The following is a 22,086-nucleotide window of genomic DNA, read 5'->3' as shown; positions in this document are numbered from 1 at the left end:
GGCACAGAGTGCGACGACGCACGCGGGCGGGTGGCACGCGGCGTTTGTACGCTCGATGTATGTGTGAATATTGTGAAATTAGTAAATCTTGTAGACTTTACGGGCAGCTTGAGCTACAATAAATTTAAATAAAATTAAAGAATTTAAAACTATTATAAAGCTGAATAGATCAATAATTTATTATTGACTGTGCATGAAAATTTGGTGGCTTCGTAATAACAGTAGTGTGTTAAATATTCTAAAGGCAAGCAGCCGACTGTCAAGAACTTTTGAATCTTTTAACTGGCTGTCGTGAAATGATTAGTATTATATTTTCTTCGACATACATTGGTTTCATTCACGCGAAATGTATTACATTTAAAGCTTCCGCTCTCTGCTCCGCCCGCCTAATACTTTTCTATTTTCCATATACCACACTATGTATGCCAATTTCACGAAAATCGCTGGGCTCATCTGTAAAGCTATAACAAACCAACAAACTTACTTTCGCATTTAAAAAGTTTTTTGGATCAAAGAAGAACTCTTAATAATATTCTATTTCTAAATCTAAGAACGCCAGTATGCACACCCGTTTCATAGACCGATAGATCTAAGTTGTGCATTACTTATATCGTTAATAGGTTTTTGTTTTGTGCGCTGATAGGTGCCATTGTCTCGTCGGCGTCCGAATGGGTGCTTGCTCATACAGAACTTACCACTGATTTGATTTCAGAATTTCATTAGATCATACTGGAGAGTTTGTTCCTGATACGTCATTTCTAAGATGCTTTCGCCTTCACAGTTTTAGTTTACGATTTATTAATGTAAGTTATTGAAACTGAGGTTAATATTGTTATAAGTCGGTACCTCATGACTGAGGGTCGTGGCCACAATAAACTTCTTTTCTCTTCATGTGGCTTGGTCTTGTCATGATTATGGCTTCTGTAGGTATATAAGGTACCTATTACCTAGATCAACTTGTACCTTTCTTTCTTTCTTCTTGTCTTTGACATTCTGAAGAAAGGGCAATCATAGAGAACCCTAAAACGACAAACTTGCGGGAAACCTGTGATTTGAGCTGTGCGTTGTTGTCAGTCAGTTACGCCGTAACGGAACAGTTTAATATAATATTATAGATTATCACGGCAAAACGCACGTACATTCATACCGACACATACTCATTTCTCAGCAATATGATGGTAAAAACTATATTGTTACAAAAAGCTAGTGATGTGATACTTTCAGATATTCTGATGGTTTCATGTTGGTATTACAGGTTCATTAGTTGAGGCTATAATTTAATTGGTTGTTACAAGGAACAAGTCATTATTTGATTTGAACTATAATACAGGTTTAAGCAATAAAACATACTTAGTTACTGTTATAGTTTGTCTTTTTGTAAATAAATAGCTATTAACAGTCGGATTTATTATTTAAAGGTAATGTAGGTACTATTAGATTTTTTATATAGGTACATACATACGTTTAATATAATTTATTTTCTCCGAAAATCGTAAAACTATCATAGTAATGAAGTACAAACAGATTCTGAATAAAGTAATTAAACTGCTACATATATTATGTCAAATTTGTTTATCGAAGAAACACAACCCAAAAATAGCAAGAAAACAAAATTAAACGTGCCATTTTCATTATATGAATATGGTAACTACGATTGTTGATGGTGGTCAAAGATCCGTCATTTGTTTTAAACTTGTGGAACAAATTTTATGGCGACGTCATAATGCATAATGTACTTTATGATAATAGTAATTTGTTTTATATTGCTTCAAAGACTGAAATTTTAAGCTAAATCATTAAAAAGAGTAAAATAAAGTAGCCCTCCTCCTCCTTCCGAGTATGCTTTTAAACCTCACAGCCGATTTTGAAGCAGATTTAATTTTTATCAAGTAAATTGGTTCCAGAAGGGTTTATTCATAAAAAAAAAACCAATAACATAGAGGATATTATAAGAGTGTAAAGTCGGGCTGAGTCGCTAATTGGTAATTAATAAATATTTAGATAAATCAAGTATGGATATTAGTTATAAATTATTAGCGTTCGGGAACATTAATATAAAAAAATAAAAGTCATCATTTTTGTTACTATCCGAAACAATATTTATTTACTTATTGTTTGTATGTTTACTTTTCAAATAAACATCATAAAACGTTTAAATCGGCGATGATAAAGAGCAAATCAAAATCGACAACGGTAAACAAAACGAAAATACAATTAAATTAAAAAAACAATCAGGCGAAGACCACTCTACGCATTTCGCTGTCCGCATTTGTAAGTGTATTGAAAAAAAAAGGGAATTAAACGTGTTGTAATACGTGATTCCGCATTTTAATTCATTCGTACCGTACAGACATCCCTTTTTTAATGTTTATTGCGAATCATTTTTTTTTTCTTCTTGATATTGTTAAGTAGTGCGCCGGCGCGTAGTCCATTCCTTTAATTTGCATTGACGATTATTGATAGACACTGAAATTTATTTATAGCCGTTATTAAGTAAAGCTCTCTATCCTTTTGAATATTGATGTAAGTGTGATTGAATTTCGGTTATTTTGTTAGTATTATTTAACTACATTAAGATTGCAGCTATTCGTAAGAACCCTCATAACTTAATAAGAATAAAAATATTTGGAGCCGTATTTTAAGTAACATTTATTTGAATCCCATATCCTCCTAAGCTATGCAATTGAACGGGGCTTTTCAAGCTATGTGTACCCCGCAAGGGATGTAGATATGTTTATATGAAGTGTACGTAAGTTTATTTCAAATATTTTTTATAGTTAGTATTAACATACATACATACATACATAAAACCACGCCTCTTTCCCGGAGGGGCAGGCAGAGACTAAATCTTACCACTTGCCCCGATCTCTTCATACTTCTTTCGTGAAATCAAATTAAGTTAATCTAATTAGAATGTCATAATCGTTAATCTAAGACTTCTAAAGACACATCTAAAAATCATTTTTTCAACAGCTGTACAACAAACACCATAGCATGTCCACGTAGTTCCATCATTAAAACTAAATTCGGTGGCATTAGACGGGCGGAATCATGTGCTAATTGCGCAGGGTTGCCACCGGTCGCGACGCGAGACTGACAAACGACTTTGATCAATCACCCAGTCCTCCGTGGCCAGCCCTGGCCGCTGTGCCGTAGATTTATATTTCTAGCAGCCATAGAGTAACTATCATAATGTGTAAACTAAACATTCATGAATTGCTTTGAATTTACAGAAAAAAAAAATAAACTCATCCTTTAAAGATACTTACAGGTAAACTTTGACATGACTGTGAAATTATTAAAAAATATGGTAAATTAAAGATCGTTTGTCGGACTCATTAATTCTCGTAAACATTAATTTTCTATTGGAAAAATAAAATAATAAATAGTTACCTGTAGATTTTTATTGTTTGAACATATACACATATCACGTCTTTATAGTTTACGGGATAGATAGAGCCAATCGTCAAAAGACCCGATTGGACGACTTAGTGATAGATTAAACTTTTAACTGTAGTGACATACATTATCTAGAATACAATAAACGTAAGACTGATTTAAAAAAAAAAAAAATATTTTTATAAATGCAGACTTGAATATTTTGGAACATCATTCAATATGCCAAATAATAGACCATTCATATATTTTTTACACTAAATTTCATTTTAGTTTCTAAGTGCCGCGCTCTACTATAAAAGCTATACTTATTCTAAAACCAAACCTTCGAGAAGCGAATGTTATTTAGCCAATGTTATTACGATTACACGCCATTTTGGACCCTAATTTTTGTGTACTGCGACAAACAACAATAAGAGAAAGCATTTTAAAATATTCATTTCGTCCGAAGAGATATACATAATAATAATTCGTAGAATTAAATATTGTAGGAAGTATAGTTATTCAAATGTATATGTAGCAAAGTTAGTTATTCCTACAGACGATAGAAGGAGAAAAGAGGAGAGAATAATACAATTTAAAGTACTATATTATGAAAATAAAATGAAAAATATTTTACAATAAATACAATCTCTGACATTAATTCGTCACTAACAATACCATGGCAACGGTTGCTATGGCGTACGTAAAGAAGGTTGTCTACAAAGATAATGTTAAATCAAACTTATTTGAAAGAAAGAAACAGTTTCAGACATACATCTTAATGTGCTGCTACAGTATTTTCAAGACTGTTGGGTCCGTCTACCCCATAATGGTAAAAGGTAATTATATATCTATATATATTTTATTTACAATATGAGATTCAGTGTAAGTTAATTGATATTAATGATAATCACTAGGTACTCTGAATTTCAATGACATAATTAGGGTATACATATATTGTTTTTATCTTAGTAACATAACATATAACATAATCACGTCTATATCACCCGCGGGATAGACAGAGCCAACACTCATGGAAAGACTGAAAGCCACGCTCAGTTGCCCAGCTTAGCATTTCCCTTAGTAGCCTTTTATGACATCCATGGTTAAAAGGGTGGAGTGGTCCTATTCTTTTATCTATAAGTGCCGGCAATCACACGGCTCAATTTATCTTAGTGTTGCTTAATTTTATCGTTTCACACAGAACACACAAACGAATTTAAAAAGAAATTCCAGTCACGAACTCGAAAATCCACGAAAAGTCCTACAAATTCCGGGCCGCGAAAATTGCATGCTTGTTTTATTCCTTCTGTTCATCTTTTAGTTCAAAGCGTGTTCTCAACACTTTCGCTGGGGCAGAAAAAAGACAAAAATACACAAAAACAAAAGAAAATCTATGAAGCGGCCACGAACGATGTTAAGGTCAGTTGGTAGTCGCTTCGTGTTAAAACATGTCTTACCCAATTCTGGATCATGATCAAGAAAGGTGCTTCCAGGCTCATCTCCAGAGAGACTTACATCAGATGGAAGAGGAAGACAGGTGTCAAGTTGCGTGAACGATTTTCCTTTCTACATACATACATAAATCACTCCTCTTCCCCAGAGGGGTAGGCAGAGACTTCATCGTTCCACGTGTCACGATCCCTGCATACTCTTCATGCTTTCTCATCTTTATCATCATCCTACCAGCGTTTTGATACGATTGTGCGCTCCTTAGAGGAGCAATGTCCACGTATGACCATTACCTAAACTCTTAGGTAGGTAACAATCGGGTGCCCGAAGTAAATACTCTATTCGTGGTGAAATAAATGATAAGCTTCAGGACTTTTTCAAGACCACATGACTATTCTTGACCTCGAATAGTCTCGAAGCTCTTCCCAGCCATTACTTATGAGCTTTATTACTGAAAAAGCATTAGCTTGATTCTGAAGAAATATTTAGAAATACATTACGACACATATATCACACAACATACATATGGTCACGTCTATATCCCTTGCGGGGTACACATAGCCAGCCTGAAAAGCCCCGTTCAATTGCATGTCTAAGATGGATGGATATCTAGTCTTGAAATATTTAGACGTTGCCACTTATCTAAGCGCAGTTGAAATTGCTTTATATATATGTATATTTGTTGGCATTTTCTCCTAAAGGATTTTTGATACGTGAGTTCATGGAGATGATGATGATCTTCTATTTTTTTCTTCTTTTATATTTAAAGTTTGAGTTTTATTGGGCGCAGCTGTGTAAATATTTAATTTATTATTTAATTATAATAAAGTTATTTAAGAAAATAATTGGGAGTAGTAGGTACTTGAATGTTACATAAAAATAGAAGTTTTTAGCACTCAGAAACTGAGTATTAATGATATATATAAATCTAAATGAGCAGTCTTGTTTCGAAGATTTCCCAGTATCTTTAAACAAGGACATTTCTCCTTGACTTTTTCATTTCCTTTGCATTAATTAAAACTCTAGGATAATTATTGGAAACACAACTAACTACCTGTTCGTATTGTTTTAAGATATCATTTAATTGCAATTTTGTTATTGTTGATTTTTATTAACCTTGTTAAGTGCGTTGTTGAATTTCAATGAAGAAGGACATTATTTGTAGCGCAACATTTTTCAGATTGTTCATTTAACAAAAATGGTACATTCGCGTCGATAGTGAACCGTTGTCTTTTTGTTCTGGTATAGGGATGTTGGAAACATTTAAATTCTAACTAACTAAATGTGTAAAAGAGAGCATTGACTGACTGACTGGCAATTTTAAACGGACTAGGTACTACTAAGACTTGAAATTTGACATTTGTGTTCTTTCTTTAGGATTTTCTGAAATTGCTGCAGGAAAATAAATTTGCGAGTTTTTTCTTTTCTTCTATTTTTCAGTTGCTTTTATTTATGGAATCCTCAAAACCGTCAGCGTCTCATTTTGAAAATATATTCTGGATTATATTTTTACGACAGCTGCCTGGTTGAAACTAGGCATTGGTCTGCCCTTGGAATTATTTATTTATTCTTTATTGTAACAATTACAATTTGCAAAGTATAATAGGCGGACTAAGAAAAACTAATTAGATTTTAGTTCTTTAGTCGAATTGTCACCTCCAACAATATCAATGAGCAGGTGCTGATACTATATTCTTTCTCACTAAAACATCCCACTAAATAATCAGCATCCATTCATATAAAACAATAACCATCACACCACATCCTGATTTCTCGCGAACACAACAATAAAACAGTGCTGAAAAAAAACCTCACAACATTTTCACTATAACTTTAGTAATTTACAAGCCAATTAAAATAAAAAATGGTATGCACCCCTGCACCGCCACCCCTTTAATTATGATTTTTTGCATTTTTTAATGATAATAAATAGTGGTTGCAGCTACATTATTCCCAGACCGCTCAACGGCTTTTGTTACGTCGCTGTGTGTCCTATAACACTAACGTATAGGCATTTTATTGTCTTTAAAAAGAAAATTATTGACTGACTCATATATCAACCCACAGCTGATAAACAGCTGCATCCTCCACTCTTAATGAATCTATGTCAAATCTCTAAGATTTGACATAGATTCATTAAGAGTGGAGGATTTACCGAAATTCCTGCGAGAAAGGAAATCGGCGGTATTTTTACGTGGGCTTACTAAGACGGTGATAAAGTACTACATCCGGAAGGTGGTGGTATGACACCTTTGTTGTTATTGAATGAAGTGAATGGGATCTTAGATTTTTTTAATAATGTGATGTTTAATATGGCGTTATTTTATTTTTGTTATTCATATATTGGCTGTCCTAAAACTATTATAGGGATATTTTATCGGCAGACATACTCGTTCAGTAAAACCCTACTCTCATTGTTTTTGTAGCTACAACATTTTACTAAAACCAAAAACAAAAGAAAAAAAAATCACGAAATCTGCTAATTAAGACCGCTCTATCGATATATCAAAAGGAGTCCTTAAACAAATTGAACTGCAATCGTATCGGAATGATGCCCGGCCTCACAAAAAAGGCCCGGTTAATGAAAAAACTACACACCGTCAATATTTGATGAGAGCCAATTTAAATGTTCGTCCACTTGTAGACATCGCATAGTTCGATTCCACTAGCTACTCGTGTAGCTGCCCCGCGTGGGGAGGCGCCGCCGATCCAAAAAAGAAAAAACGAAGAAAAAAAATGGCGCTCACGCGGCGTGTGTGTGCGCCGAAAAATGCAGATATAATGCAAGTAATAATAATAATAATAGGATATCGGGCGTCCACCCACCACCACCCAATTTTCATTCAAATGTGCTTGCGTTTTTAACTAGTTTTTGACGATATTTTTTGGGGATTTCCATTAGCGACTGTCGGGTAGTCGGGCCTGAATAAGTGCCACTTCTGTTCTTTTTGTGTTGTTTAGTGCGTTAGTGGAATGTTGAGTTAAATAGATGGAAGTTGTCATTGATGTATTATTATGCTGTAACACTCAATGTAAGGGGACAGCTTTCACATAAAGATGATTTGGTGATTATTGTTGTAATTTTTGATAAGTAAGTTGATTTATTTGGTCTTTGATTTGAATTAATTAAGAAAGTCTTTGAGGTTTACTTTAACTTCGCGATTTAGAATTAATTACTTAAATTACAGAGAATTGAGCCTTGTTACTTTAAATAAGTTTTTGTTTACTTAGCTCAATGTATTACAATAAAGTAAAATCTCTTTGGGCTGGGTTAACAATATATTTTTTGGAAAGTTAACCCCCCACCAATATTTTAAATAAGTATTTCACGAACCACGCGATGTTTGTACAGCTAAATCAAAAAAAAAAATATTCCTTGAAAATGAAAATTTATTTACATCCTTTCACACAGTGCCTTTAATTAGGCCATCCCTGTCGTATTAATTAACACCGTGTTAATTTTTTGGCACGAAAAAGTGACAATTTCAAATTCGGAACGGACTAGGTCGAACAAAGCGCCCGCGCGGACTCGTGCGACATAACATGACATTCAATTTAAACTCCGACTACGTAGCACACGTTCAATAATTAACATAATGTACTTTTTCTCCTTTTTGCACTTTCCGTTTGACACTCCATCACTCATGGAAATTCCATTTTCAATGCTGCTATAGGAGGATGGGGCGAGCGGGGTGGTCTTTGCATCCGCGCATTGGACATGGCGGTTTCGGGGAGAGGGTGGACGAAAAAAAGATTGTTAAAAAGGCTGGCCCCCGTGCGGCAGTGTGTGAGTGCGTGCGGGTAAAAAAAGCGTTCACTAATCGATACTATAGATTCTGAGGCAAGTAGGTTGCGCCAACCGATTGGTCGGCACCGAATCGCTTCGCATTTTTTCGTGGAGGCTAACGAAGCGATGAATGTTTAGTCTTTCGGTGCAATTGCGAGGGCCTTTTGATCCCGATGTGTCGTCTTTTTACCAAAGCCCGGTCTAACTGGACGGTCAACACTTGAGAATCGAGCGCGCTTATTCACACTTAACCCCTGCCTTTGTTTTTATTTTCACTTCGGCTTCCGTGAGGGGTAAGGAATGCCAAGAATTTTTGGGTCAATGCTTCGGTCGATGGTCGAGTTTTGTTCGACGAATGGGTTTTACTCTTTCACGGATTGATTTTTCAACTTGCTCTTTAGTTTTAGGAGAATAACGTCTATTGTAGATTTAATGATGCTTGATGCGTTCTAAGTCTTGTGACTTTTCGCTCTCTTTATACCATTAAGACGTTACAGGTGATTGTGTATGATATTTTTAGTATAAACACAATCATACTTATTGCTTAATAAATCACCACAGTTTAAAATTCTGTAGGTGTTGAGTTCCGAGACATAACAAAAAAGGTTTTTTAAAAAAAAATTGTAAACAAATATGTAGAAAGTTGCATATGAATGACAAATATTTGAACAGAACACGTTGATTAGCTATCGCTATGGGGCGAGTTGCATTCAGAAGGTCCAATAAAATATATCGAGAGCAAGCTCGACCAGTGATACATTGTCGGTTTTACAACTTTGCGATTTGGGATAAATAAATAAATAAACAAATATATACAGGATAAATTACACAGAATGAGTAAGCCTCGAGGTAAGTTCGAGACTATTGTTACGAGATACTAATTCAACGATACTATATTTTATAATCAATACTTATATAGATAAACATCCAAGACCCAGGCCAATCAGAAAAAAGTTATTTTCTCATCATGCCCTGGCCGGGATTCGAACCCGGGACCTCCGATGACACAGACAAGCGTATTGCCGCTGCGCCATAGAGTCCGTAAATAATAATATAAGTATAATATAAGCCGTGGATAATATAAGGGAGAACTGTAGGTAACAAATGTACCTAACTTTTTCTCGAGAGCTTTATTTTCTCTAATATTATTAATGACATTGTTGAAAATTAGTATAGGCACATCACTGGTTCTCTTACCTTATTATTGAGATTGATTTTGATGTTGCTGTACGTCAAATGATAACATATTCTTCGAGCCCACTTCGAAATGTTTTTATTAAAATAGCATTGAGTAAAAGGTAAGCTGATGCTACTCGTAAAAATTATCTACCCGTTCAGTGAAAAAAAATGTATTTACTCTAGTCTTTTCGGGGTCCTGTCTATCCCTTAAAGTCGATAAATATGTATAAATATCACGGAGAGACTGAAAGACCACGTTCAGCTGTGTTGGTTAACGATGATGTGGCCTTTCAGTCTGAACTGTTGACTATCTGTAAGAGATAAAGGCTTGATAATACGTTTGTTTGAAATGTGTATGTATGACTGATAAATATAACTTGAGCTGTCTATCCCACCACCACCCATGGCTCTACCAACCTTTCAATACCTTAACAATACGACCGGTCATGGGACTTTAACAGCTTTTGACTACCTTCAAAATCTTAATAGTAAATAAATAATAAATAAATATGAATGGGAATGATTACGCATATCGAGTTAGCCTCAAAGTGAGTTCGAGACTTGTGTTAAAAAAAACTGTCAATAACTGGGTCTCTTACCTCATTCTTGAGATTGATGGGCTCTTGCTGCGGCCGGGGCGGCGTGTGCCGTCCCACCTCCGCGCCCTCCAACATATCAGCCTCGCATCCCGACTCGTCTGCGAAAATTTATATATAATTAATACAAATTCTATATTTACCACATGTGCCGCCGTGTGGTTCCCGGCACCAATACAAAAAAAGAATAGGACCACTCCATTTCTTTCCCATGGATGTCGTAAAAGGCGACTAAGGGATAGGCTTACATACTTGTGATTCTATTTTTTGGCGATGGGCTAGCAACCTGTCGCTATTTGGATCTCAATTCCATTATTAAGCCGAGCAGCTGAATGTGGCCATTCAGTCTTTTCGGGACTATTGGCTCTGTCTACCCCGTAAGGGATATAGACGTGACTATATGTATGTATGTATGTTTATATTATCAAATAAAGAGGTAATAATCATCTCAGTGGTGAGCGAGAATAATCATCACATTCAATATTTGTAAAATTGCAAAAGTGGTTTTAGTTTTAACTCCTGTTATTTAAAACAGATAAACATAAATTTCCGCTAATTTCCATTCCAATGCAAATTTCGGGAAAACGTATTCTAGACTATAAACGTAGTCTATTACTTAGGAAACCTACTAAATTCAAAACTTTTATTCATTATTATGGGACACTTCTATATTATGTTTTAATAATAGTCATATATTTTGGTTTCACAACATTGGTTGACGTCAAATAATTTACTTAAGTACCGCCGCTTCCAAAGCGTCAGTGCAGAAGAAGTGGTAACAAACAACACTGCAGCATTGTCTACAAACATAGTGTACTTAATCCCAGCGATTTGGGCTGTGCTTTGATATAACATTCAATCAGTTTCATATTTTCCATATTTAAATTTTGTACGAGATTTCGAGAGTTAGAATAATATGTCAAAACAAAGGATTAATAATACCAGCCAGCTTCCTTTTGGACATTACTTAACATTCTATTAAAAAAATTGAATTAAGAAACAAATCCAGCCAGTGACATCCAAACAAAGCAAGCGTAATCCAACAAAAAGTCTCGTATACAATGTTGAACACCTTCACAAGACACGCGTAGCGCCCCCGCCCCCGACCTACCCCAACACGGCGGTGGATGTAGGTCAAGTCGCCGCCGAGACCGTCTTAATGTGAGGGCCGCCTTATTTCACTGTAGCCGACTTATTTGTGTTAGAGTGTACTTACTTTGGTTTTAAGTATTGTTTTTGCTTGAGTTTATTGTGGATGAGACGAGATCGCGTCTATTTTGGAACTTTGCTTATAGTGATTATGGGTATTTAAAGTCTTTAGGTATAATCTTATATTAAGTATACACACTCAATATTTTTTTCTTAAATTTTAACATGAGTAAGCATAAGTGAACGTGGACGTGGCCTATCAGTCTTTTCAAGACTGACGGTTCTGTTTACCCCGTAAGGGATAAAGACGTGATCATATGTATGTAGGTATGTAAGCATAAGTCAACTTTTAATGCCTTGTTTTAGTTGCCAAAAAGTTTTAAACTTGTTAAATAAGTAAGAATCCGCCGATCTTGCATGAAGTGAGTTATGAATGTGGATGAAGCGAAGGAAGTATGCAGAGATCGTGGCAAGTGGAAAGATGTAGTGTCTGCCTACCCCTCCGGGAAAGAGGCGTGATTTTATGTACCTATGTATGTAAATAAGTAAATAATCACATAGACTCATAATTTACAGAGCAGACATCTAAATCAATTGCTTGCTTGCCTGCCTGCTCGCTTGTAAAACTGGACTTGTATTTCTCATTGGCATTCGAGGCGACTAAAAGATCCGGTCACTGAATAAATAACTGATGACCACTCAGGTTGATTTCCGTAGACCGAAATAAAGGACTGTTCAGTCTTTCTAAAAAAATATCGGGCAAGAAGCAGAGACTTCTGTGGCTAGATGACCTATAAGATTTTATAAAATAGTAATATCATCCTGCAAATATTAAAATTGCGAAAGTTTATAAGGATGTGTGAATGTTACTACTGAACGGTTTTTATGAAACTTGACAGTAATATAGCTTAGACACTAAAATAATATTGTAAGTTAAAGTTTATAGAAATTTAAGGCTCACGATGTCGCGGATAACAGCTAGTTAAACAAATATAATATTTGTATTATCTTCTTAAAATTACTGTATCGAGAAATGATGGTTTAGTTTATTTATAGAGAAAATGGCGAGTCTAAAGTAAACAATAATTAGAAATAGATCAAGTTCTTAGTCCAATTGCGTTCGTTCTAGGAACTGCATTAGGATGGATAAATATATTTCCACTTTAGTGCCATATTTTAGTAAGTTTCGATGCTGTAGATATAATTAAATATGTTTAACGTGAGTAATATAATATATTAGGAACCTGTACTAAATTTATAGTTGAACTAACATTTAATTCTATTCTAGCAAGAAACCCGTGCCCCAAAATAGGTTGGCAGAGGGTGCAACCGGGAACACATACGCACACTGACAATTCTATTCTTTGTACAGATTGCACAAGACAAGGTCAAGCAAGACCTAACACTGCTTCAGTGCTCCTAATAAAATAGTCAGTCTCTATAAGGAAGCAACTTATCAAATCTAATGCGCCCGATACTCGGCGTCCAATACATTGAATTATGAATAGCAAGAGATGTCCAACGCTAGACAAGATTAAATTAACAGTTACGACAACGTGAGAACCACCAAAATATTAAACTTGGTTTTATTATCGGAAACCAAAACTCGACCCTAGTACACCGCAATAAGAAAATAAGAGGCTGTTTCAAAGCAAGCGATTCTGACCCTTGCAGACGCTACAAACTAAGACACTACCAATCATTGTTCCGCAAATAGCCTCGGCAAGCCTAAGCAACACGAGCCGATGCCAAAACCTAGCAGCCGTCGAATATGATTGCTCCTAATGCGGCCGTTGGAGGGGGTGGGTTAGGGTGGGGGGTTACTGCGACGCGCCGTGTTCTGACCGAGCAGTAAGTCTGGCTTAATCCTATCGGAAACGCGCCTCCATTCAAGATCGGGAAGGCTCGACAAGGCCGGCGATGTGCAGACGTGTCCCGAGATATCTAAGAATTGTCTGACAAAGCTGGTCCTCTCGGGTCTTACGTGATGACTGGACTTTAACACGATCCCACTTTCAGAACAGATGTTGAGGCTTCAGTTTTGTGCAGAGAGATACTGTGGCATTTGTTGGTCTAATTTGACATGCAACACAATAGAAATTTATAGTTAAGAAGATCAGTAAAATTCCATGTTGTTTAATTTCGGATAATTTGATCTAAATACCTAAAACAAGATCAAACGAACCTGTTAATGTGTTTTACCTATGAACCAAGCTAAAATGTAATGTAACTTATATATCAAGACGTCATTTGTGCAAGTAATAAAATTCAGTTAATTAATAAACTTATTTTGGTAATTTTTACTGCATTTGTTCCATTGTAAAACGAAACTGAAAACAGCATCTCAACAATGCCAAAATCATTTTCTCAAAACCTAAAATTGAGTTTACAACTGAAGCATACTGTCGACAATTTTTATTGACAATTTGACTTAGTTAATTTAAACTCTTAAAAATTTACTATTAATTATTCTCTTTAAATCTAGCCAGCCTTATCACCACATACCTCATCCCATCGTAATCCATCCACTGCGGATATAGAAGATCCTCGGATAAATCCCGTGCCTTTATCGCTTATGCAGCCGCCCGATGCATCTAGACACCCGAGAGGGGGACATTACAAATTAATAGCACAAAGACCGGCCGCAGATCGCCACTGCGAAAATTTACAGGCCGGCCACTTATAATGGAGGTACGGAGTAGTGCACTGCGGTATAAAGACTCTAGTCAAGTGTTGGGAAAAGTTCAGTGTTAATAATATTAGGAATTACATACATACATACATATAATCACTTCTATGTCCCTTGCGGGGTAGACAGAGCCAACAGTCCTGAGCGGACTGATTATTAAGATATAAGATAGAATTGAGATTCGAATAGTGACAGGTTGCTAGCCCATCGCCCAAAAAAAAGAATCTCTAGTTTGTAAGCCTATCCCTTAGTCGCCTTTTACGACATCCACGTGAAAGAGATGGAGTGGTCCTATTCTTTTTTGTATTGGTGCCGGGAACCACACGGCACTATTATTAGTAATTTATTTATTTATATATATATTACTAAATTATATTGTAGGAATTATTTCACTTAACCGTATGGTTCCCGGCAGCAACATAAAAAAGAATAGGACTCCATCTCATTTCCCATGGATTTCGTAAGAGGTGACTAAGGGATAGGCTTATACACTTGGGATTTTTGTTTTAGGCGATGGGTTAGCAACCTCTCAATTCTTTCATAAAGCCAAACAGCTGAACGTGGCCTACCAATTATTTCAAGATATCGCTCTGTCTACCCCGAAAGGGATAATATATACTGTTAATAATAGTATTAGTGACGATTGGTCATTTGTTATCTAGGAAAATTTACAAACTGGCACTTATATAATTGATAGATAGATACATTATTGATTCGTATACTTCACTGGTTCAACAACTGTACTGTGATTGAATTTCAGAAAATTTTAGATAATATAAGTACCTATTGTATAATTTGATTTTGTAAGAATTTGCCAATAACCTTTAAAGGGATATAATAGCCATTAACAATGGAGGTAGCGTATTGCGATATAAAGCCTCTTGCCTAAATGAAAGCGTTGAGGAAAATTTAATTTTGTAATAATAAAATAAATATTAATAAAATGGATGGGGATTCTGAGATTCACTTGCATATGTAAATTTTCAGAAACTTTTCAAAATGTTTTTATTTTTTATAGATATCCCACGATATTCTGGGAAACGTTAATTTATTTACAGGAGTTTACTGTAATTTGCGTACACAATTACGACAAAGCTTGTAGGAATTGTGTTTTTTTTACACAATGATATTTTTAGCAACGAATTAAAAAGATTGAAGTTGTTTGGCAAGTTATTTACTTGAACTTCACTTATTGTATTCCGTCATGTGTTCGTAACATCAAAGGGGTCTATTTTGGTGCATCGCTAGATCTTGACTTAACGAAATGGTCTTTGTTCGGCTGGCCTACCAACACCCCCACCACCCCAAATGGGTGGGGGTAGAACGCAACGTGTTAGAAATTAGAAGCACTCTCGAATACGCATTGCCTTGCCTAAACAATTGCAGCACTAAATAGCACTAATAGTATTAAAACCATTGATTAAATATCAGTACTAATTTCAACTTGTGGTTCCCGGCACAAATAGAATAAAGAATAGGACTACACCATATATTTCCCATGGTTGTAGCAAAAGGCGACTAAGGGATTGGCTTTTAAACTTGAGATTCTTCTTAGGCGATGGGCTATCAACCTGTAACGACATCTACATATAAGGTTGAGTCATTTCATCGAAATTTCTAATTATTAATTATTTTTTAATTATTGTAGATGAGGCAAAATAAGCATTGTGGCAAGTGAAAAGATGTAATATCTGTGTTCTCATAGGAAAAGAGGCGTGATCATTTGTCAAAAGATATCAATTTAAAACCTTTCCTTTGGCGGGCTTTTTCAATTGCTGCGGGAAAAAATGTAATACACTTAAATTGTTCAGTTCAATGGAAAAACAGAAGATTTGATTCCAGTCACATTGCATAGTCAGGACTGAATTAAGATTAGATAACTGTAGATAAATCTTCATCGCGACTAGAAATTTCCAATGGATACCACAGTTGACCCCTTAAATTGGTAACCATATCTGTTCAAATATGCATTAAAGGACAATACTATGCAATTCATACCGAAATAGTGCCGCTAATTTATTCATTTATTTTAACGCAAGTCACGAACGAACTGTTGAAATATAACAATTTAAAAGTCGCAATAAAAGTCTTCAGTATATAATATATTGATATTCTGTTTATTTTTAGGAATTATTTGTGATTTAACTATATAAATCTTTGATTGAATCATGGCTAGAATATATTTAATATTGTGGTATTTACATATTAGGTTTTAATTAGGTTTCAATTTTCGATCAAACCTCTTTACGGATAACCTTTTTACTTCAAGTTTTCTACGATTGTCCACGTGAATCAAATGTTTTCAAATGCAAATATTTTTTTTTTATTGAGAAGAATTAGTAGAATCCGTTGCACCTTTCTTGGCGATATAAGTCCTACGTAACTTAACATTACAATATGTTACCCGCAAGACAAGATAATGTTTTATCTATTTAAAAATATTCAACTATTTCCTCTCCTCTCTCCTCATCTTTTCATTCGGGGCCTGTGGTCAAAAGTCAACTATTTTTTCTTTAAGGACACACCTCTATTAACAAAAGGTATTACTTTCACCATTGAGATAATAAGAGAGTTACGTCGAAGGTGTGCAATTTTTTTCATTCACTGATTATTTCCGTTCACGAGAGTCCATTCATAAATAAAATTCAATGGTTATATATTCAGCCAGCAAGTCTTCACTAAATGTCATCTGACCCTTTTGACTCCCACGTCCCACCCCCCGGGAGACCTGGTGCAGTCATATGTAAGTAGGCGCCGGTCACAGGATAGGGGGACATTTTAGATTTCGTAGATATGGAATTTGGATTGAACCTTGAAATTTTGGCAATTGAAAATAGGTTCTTTCGTAAAGATAATAATAAGATTACTTTACTGATAGTAAAAGGACATTCAGAGCAAAAAGAAGTATAAAAATCTATAATTTGGATTAATATCATCTTGGATTAAAATATGGGGAATATATTTATTTTCATTTAGTGAAAAAATTTGTTTAAACATAGTTATAATATAAATATAGAATTTTGAGCTTCTTCTAGTGTCCCATTAGGTATGGGTAAAGTGATTTAAGCATTCATGACCTTTATTTAATAAGATAAATTGTATTAATTGAAGGATTCCATTTTTTAAAATAAATTAGAATTTATGGTTTCTGATATCGATCTCAACTGAATAAAAAGCTGAAATCCAACCAATCCAAACGAAAATGATCTTAATGGCATATACTTAGTGCTCTGTATGGCTTGATAATATTAAGATAATGCGCACTGGAGTAACAATCAGTAACGGCTTAAACTGGGCAGCTTTCGAAAAAGTTAACACATCTTTGAGCAATTGAAATTTGCATTGCTTATAGTATAATAAAAATATGATTCATTACTCATGTTTTCTTCAATTGTATTATATTAATGGCCCTTGATGGCGCCCGGCGATCATCCGAAACAGGATCGAGTACGAACTCTTTTGTTTCATATTTTTCTATTCGAATATCATTCGCGGCTTTAACGACTGGCTCTACAAAAGTAAGCGGACAAATTGCTTCTAAAACAACAAAAGCCGACCGGAAAAATTCACAATCGCACCGAATCATTAATCTCAGAAACAAATGGAAATCGGCCGACATCTGCTATACTGCTGGAAAAAATGGCCGCCATAGTCGACAGTTGTCACGTTATTCTCCACGGGATTAATTAGAAATGCGATTAAAAGCAAACAAAACAGGGAATGGTGAACTTAAATTAATGAAAAATTACCACCCTCCGAGCACTCGTCAACTCTTTTTTTTTAACAGGGTCGCTCCCGCGCATTAAGCGGCTTTAATTTGAATTCGAAATTAGAATTACGCGCGCTTTATAATTATTGTTTTTTTCGGCCAGTGACGGTTGATTTCTAATTCCGCGAGGGTTGGTTATTCGCATTTTAAAAATGAACACTTTTTGTTTTATTTTTTTCCAACGATATATTTTTATTGATAAAGATAATTGTTTTATTCTATTTGTTATTTCAATACGGGGAGTTGAACGCGATTGAATATTTTTCTTTGCTCTTAAAAACGATAGCCTTTTCTGTATGTTTAATTTAGCGGGTAATATTAATGAAATAAGGAAAACCCCTACTTCAATAGTATAGAAACTAAAACTACTCTCTGCTTTTATCATTGAATCATTGAAATCTTCGACGAGCGACGGCTTCAAAAACAAATACAGACAAGTATCTGCACATAACGCTTTGTCATAATTGCTCGACTAAAATGTCTATAACAAAAGGAAACGTTGACATTAGTTCTTTGAACCGTCGTATTAATAGTATGAAACAAAAGTTTATTGCTTACAACATCACAAGAGCACAGTCTTAATGACCAAGGAAATGCTGAGTGTAAAATTCCTTTAATACATGATTTAATGTCGTTCAGAAGGAATAGAATCACCTTTACTGCGTGTTGGTTTCTTATGCAAATTTATACAGCGGCGTCTCATGGAAACATTGGTTTAGTATTTGTTTATGGGTTTTGTTGAAACATTATACGTAATAATAATAATTGTTTCTTATATTGTCTGTCATAAAAAGCGACTAAGCAGATTCTAGTATTGCATCTACGTATCACATTTTTAAACCTTGTGGAATATACAGAGTCAGTAGCCACAAGACTCGTATAGCTGGATAGCGCCATATTGTATGCGCACGGGCAATTATTCCGTCTCTTTTTAATTTCAATTCAATATGGCAGTAGTGTCTTAATCTGTGCAACTTCTACCGTTGTTGTTGTTGTTGTTTTATTTATTAGGAACATCAATTATAACAATTATGAGCATTCCTTTTTCACCGCTCCTGATTCCCACCACAAAAAAGGCCTAAGCAAGACTTAACATATTGCTAGCCTGCAGTACTTAATACTAGGTACCTAGAAGCCATTACATTGCGCAAATAGATACGAAAACAAAACCCCATCATATCAACAGTTAAAGCACCAAAAAGCAAGCTTACGTTGAACGCGCGAAACCCGCAACGTTCGGAAACACGAAATTAAACGCACATTTACAAATATCGGTCAATTAATGGCCACCAGTGATAACAATTGAAATCAGTTTCGCTTTCGGCTGCGTTTTAACGCAACACTAAATATAATAATAGATGGACAGACGCCACTTTCCATTTTACTGGTGCGTCAGTATCGCGGGTGACGGCGCGGGATGCACGTGGATGCTGCAGAATTAAATTGTCCGTAATCGTGGCGTGTTCGAATATCAATTTTCATATATTGTTTTAACAATTTCGTATGCATTGTAAATACTGGGTGGAAAGTGGGGATGGTTTAAGACTTCATCAAATTAAATTGTCCGTAATTTATTATACATATATATAATCACGTCCCTTGCGGGGTAGACAGAGCCAACGGTCTTGAAAAGACTGATGGCCGAACGACGAATAGTGACAGGTTGCTAGCCCTTTGCCTAAAAGAAGAATCCCAAGTTTATAAGCCTATCCCTTATTGGCCTTTTAAGATATCCATGGGAACGAGATGAAGTTGTTCTACTATTTTCTTTATTAGTGCCGGGAACCACATGATACTATTTTTTTTAACATATGTATGTATATAAATATACATATTAGTAACTGACCTAATGAAGGTTGGTTAAGAACATTTCAATTAAATGAAGAATCCAAATAATACATCACACAGAAATAAAAAATTAAATAATAGGGATAATCATACATCAAGTTACATACGGGTCGAAAGATAAAAAAATTAATGAATTACAACTTGATAGTAAGGACTACCTTTAAAAAGGTCTTTCCCTGTTTTTTCTACAGTATCCATTCATACTACCTATAAAACTTTGCAGTTTCACACATAGAATTATAGTTGGCTGGCGAACTGAACATTAAGATTTTTCTAAACAAACACACATTCAAATTTAAGCGCAGCTTAACTCCAGCAATACGCATCATAAAAATTGCTCATCCATAAAATTCATAATAACGCATTACCCACAACAGACTTAATATTAAACCTTACCATTTACGTAATAAAGCTTTAAATCCTACAAAGGTTAACAATTCATTAGTGCGACGAATCAAAGGGTTGGCAAATCCAACTCGTATTGTTAGAAGTCACGCGTCAACTAAGTATTAAATATAATTATGTTTTTATATTTCCGTTGCTATAGAAATTAAAAGCGTCTGTGAATATTTTTTATTGACTTATTATTATTTTTATCCGTATAATGATATGTAATGGATTCCGATTGAATTGTATTGTGAAGCATTTCCCACTCTATAATTCCTATATCAGATACGAGGTTTTACATAGTTCTTAGTTTAAAATAATTTTGTATTAAATAAAATGTGAAAAATAAAAAGGCTGATTCAACGATTCGATATAAATTATATCATGATTTATCAGTTTATCATTCAAAACCCGAGGTGGTCAAAGAAATTTAGTTTTCCAACTAGACTGGGGTAGAACCCGGGACCACGTGGCTAAGAGAAATCCATTAGCACAAGGCCACAGAACTGATTAGTAATTTTTTTACTATATATGTGATTTTTTAATCGCACAAATATACACAAACACAAACTAAAGCCTTTCATACAGCTACACCAATTGTTAGAAGTAGGCTAAATGACGCTGTGGTGTGACATACCAACTCTAGTCCAAAGATTTATATATTGATGCAAAAAAAAAGTAAGTACAATTTTACAATAACTTGAAATCCACATTAAAATCGTACAGCCGAAAAACAGACGAACCCAACACCGGCCAGCGACATCTCACAATTTGGACTCTAATTACATTTAATGTCCACTGTTATTTTTTGAGTTTTAATGCGCGCCGTCATAAAAAGATAATCACGAAAATAATTGAAACGAAATAATAAAGGGAGGAGGGTGAAAGGGGGGCGATTAATGACGTCGGGAGGGATAGTCGGCGCATTACGACCTAAATAATCAACATAATTACACTTTTTACCCCGACTTCCCCTTTTGCCCCTAATAAGTGGCGTTGAAAAGATTCTCTATTTAGATGGCTGTAAAAGCTTGCCAAAGGCCGCTTTCACATTGGACTGTTTTGTTTTTGGTTACGATAAGTTAACTCGAGCACATTTTCAAATTCAAATATTAAGATTGTTTATGTTCCAAAATATATTAATACTGTATTACTCCCGAAATTAGACAAACTTCCTAAGCTTTTTTTTAAAAACATCGGAAAGGATATTTAGAAAAATTATTTCCAAAGATTAATATTATATTAGCAACATATTGAAAAGTAGAATAATTGGGTATTTCTTGGATAGGCATGGGACATCTTTGACTTCATCGTCACTAACCATCTGGTGAGATGCAAGAGAAATGCCTTATCCAATATTGAATAAAAACATATATTATTCAAATACCTAACACTGTGCGAAGCCGGGCCGACTCGTAAGTGCAGAATAATTTTCAATCGTAGCATTGACATCGTAAAATTTATCGACATTATAATTTTCCAAAAATAAAGTTTAAGTTTGATACAGGATCATATCCTATAAGGGTGAGTTTACGACGACTACGAATGATGTACCGGAAAAGCAAATACTTATTGAAAGTTGACGTTTTTACATTACTTAAAAATTTCAGCCTTGTATTTTTGTTCTATGCAGGGTGAGTATTTTGTTTTGAGTCGCTATTTTTTAAAATATGTCGTCGCGTCCCGACTCAGTATGAACTTACCCTAACTCGCATGCAAAGACGGCCTTAATTTAAACGTGGATTTTTATTATTTTACCGACAAGTGTGAACATCGCGTGTAACATTGTTCTCTTGTCTAACACTTGTTTAGTAATAGTTTGATGTCTAAACTACTGATTTATTCGTCATCA

General features: G+C 35.0%; 1 protein-coding gene across 1 annotated transcript in view; it reads right to left on the bottom strand.

The window, feature by feature from the left end:
* LOC106129252 (POU domain, class 6, transcription factor 2) overlaps positions 1–22,086 on the bottom strand; it is a 131,558-nt gene that overhangs the window by 102,075 nt on the left and 7,397 nt on the right. Inside the window, exon 2 of the mRNA XM_060947462.1 lies at positions 10,396–10,493. Coding sequence (XP_060803445.1) covers positions 10,396–10,470 — 75 coding nt within the window. The 5' untranslated portion in view covers positions 10,471–10,493. The remainder of the gene's footprint in view (positions 1–10,395; positions 10,494–22,086) is intronic.

This window comes from Amyelois transitella, chromosome 13 (genome assembly GCF_032362555.1).
Source record: "Amyelois transitella isolate CPQ chromosome 13, ilAmyTran1.1, whole genome shotgun sequence".
Taxonomy (NCBI): Eukaryota; Metazoa; Arthropoda; class Insecta; order Lepidoptera; family Pyralidae; genus Amyelois; species Amyelois transitella.
This window is presented reverse-complemented; position numbering and strand designations above follow the sequence as displayed.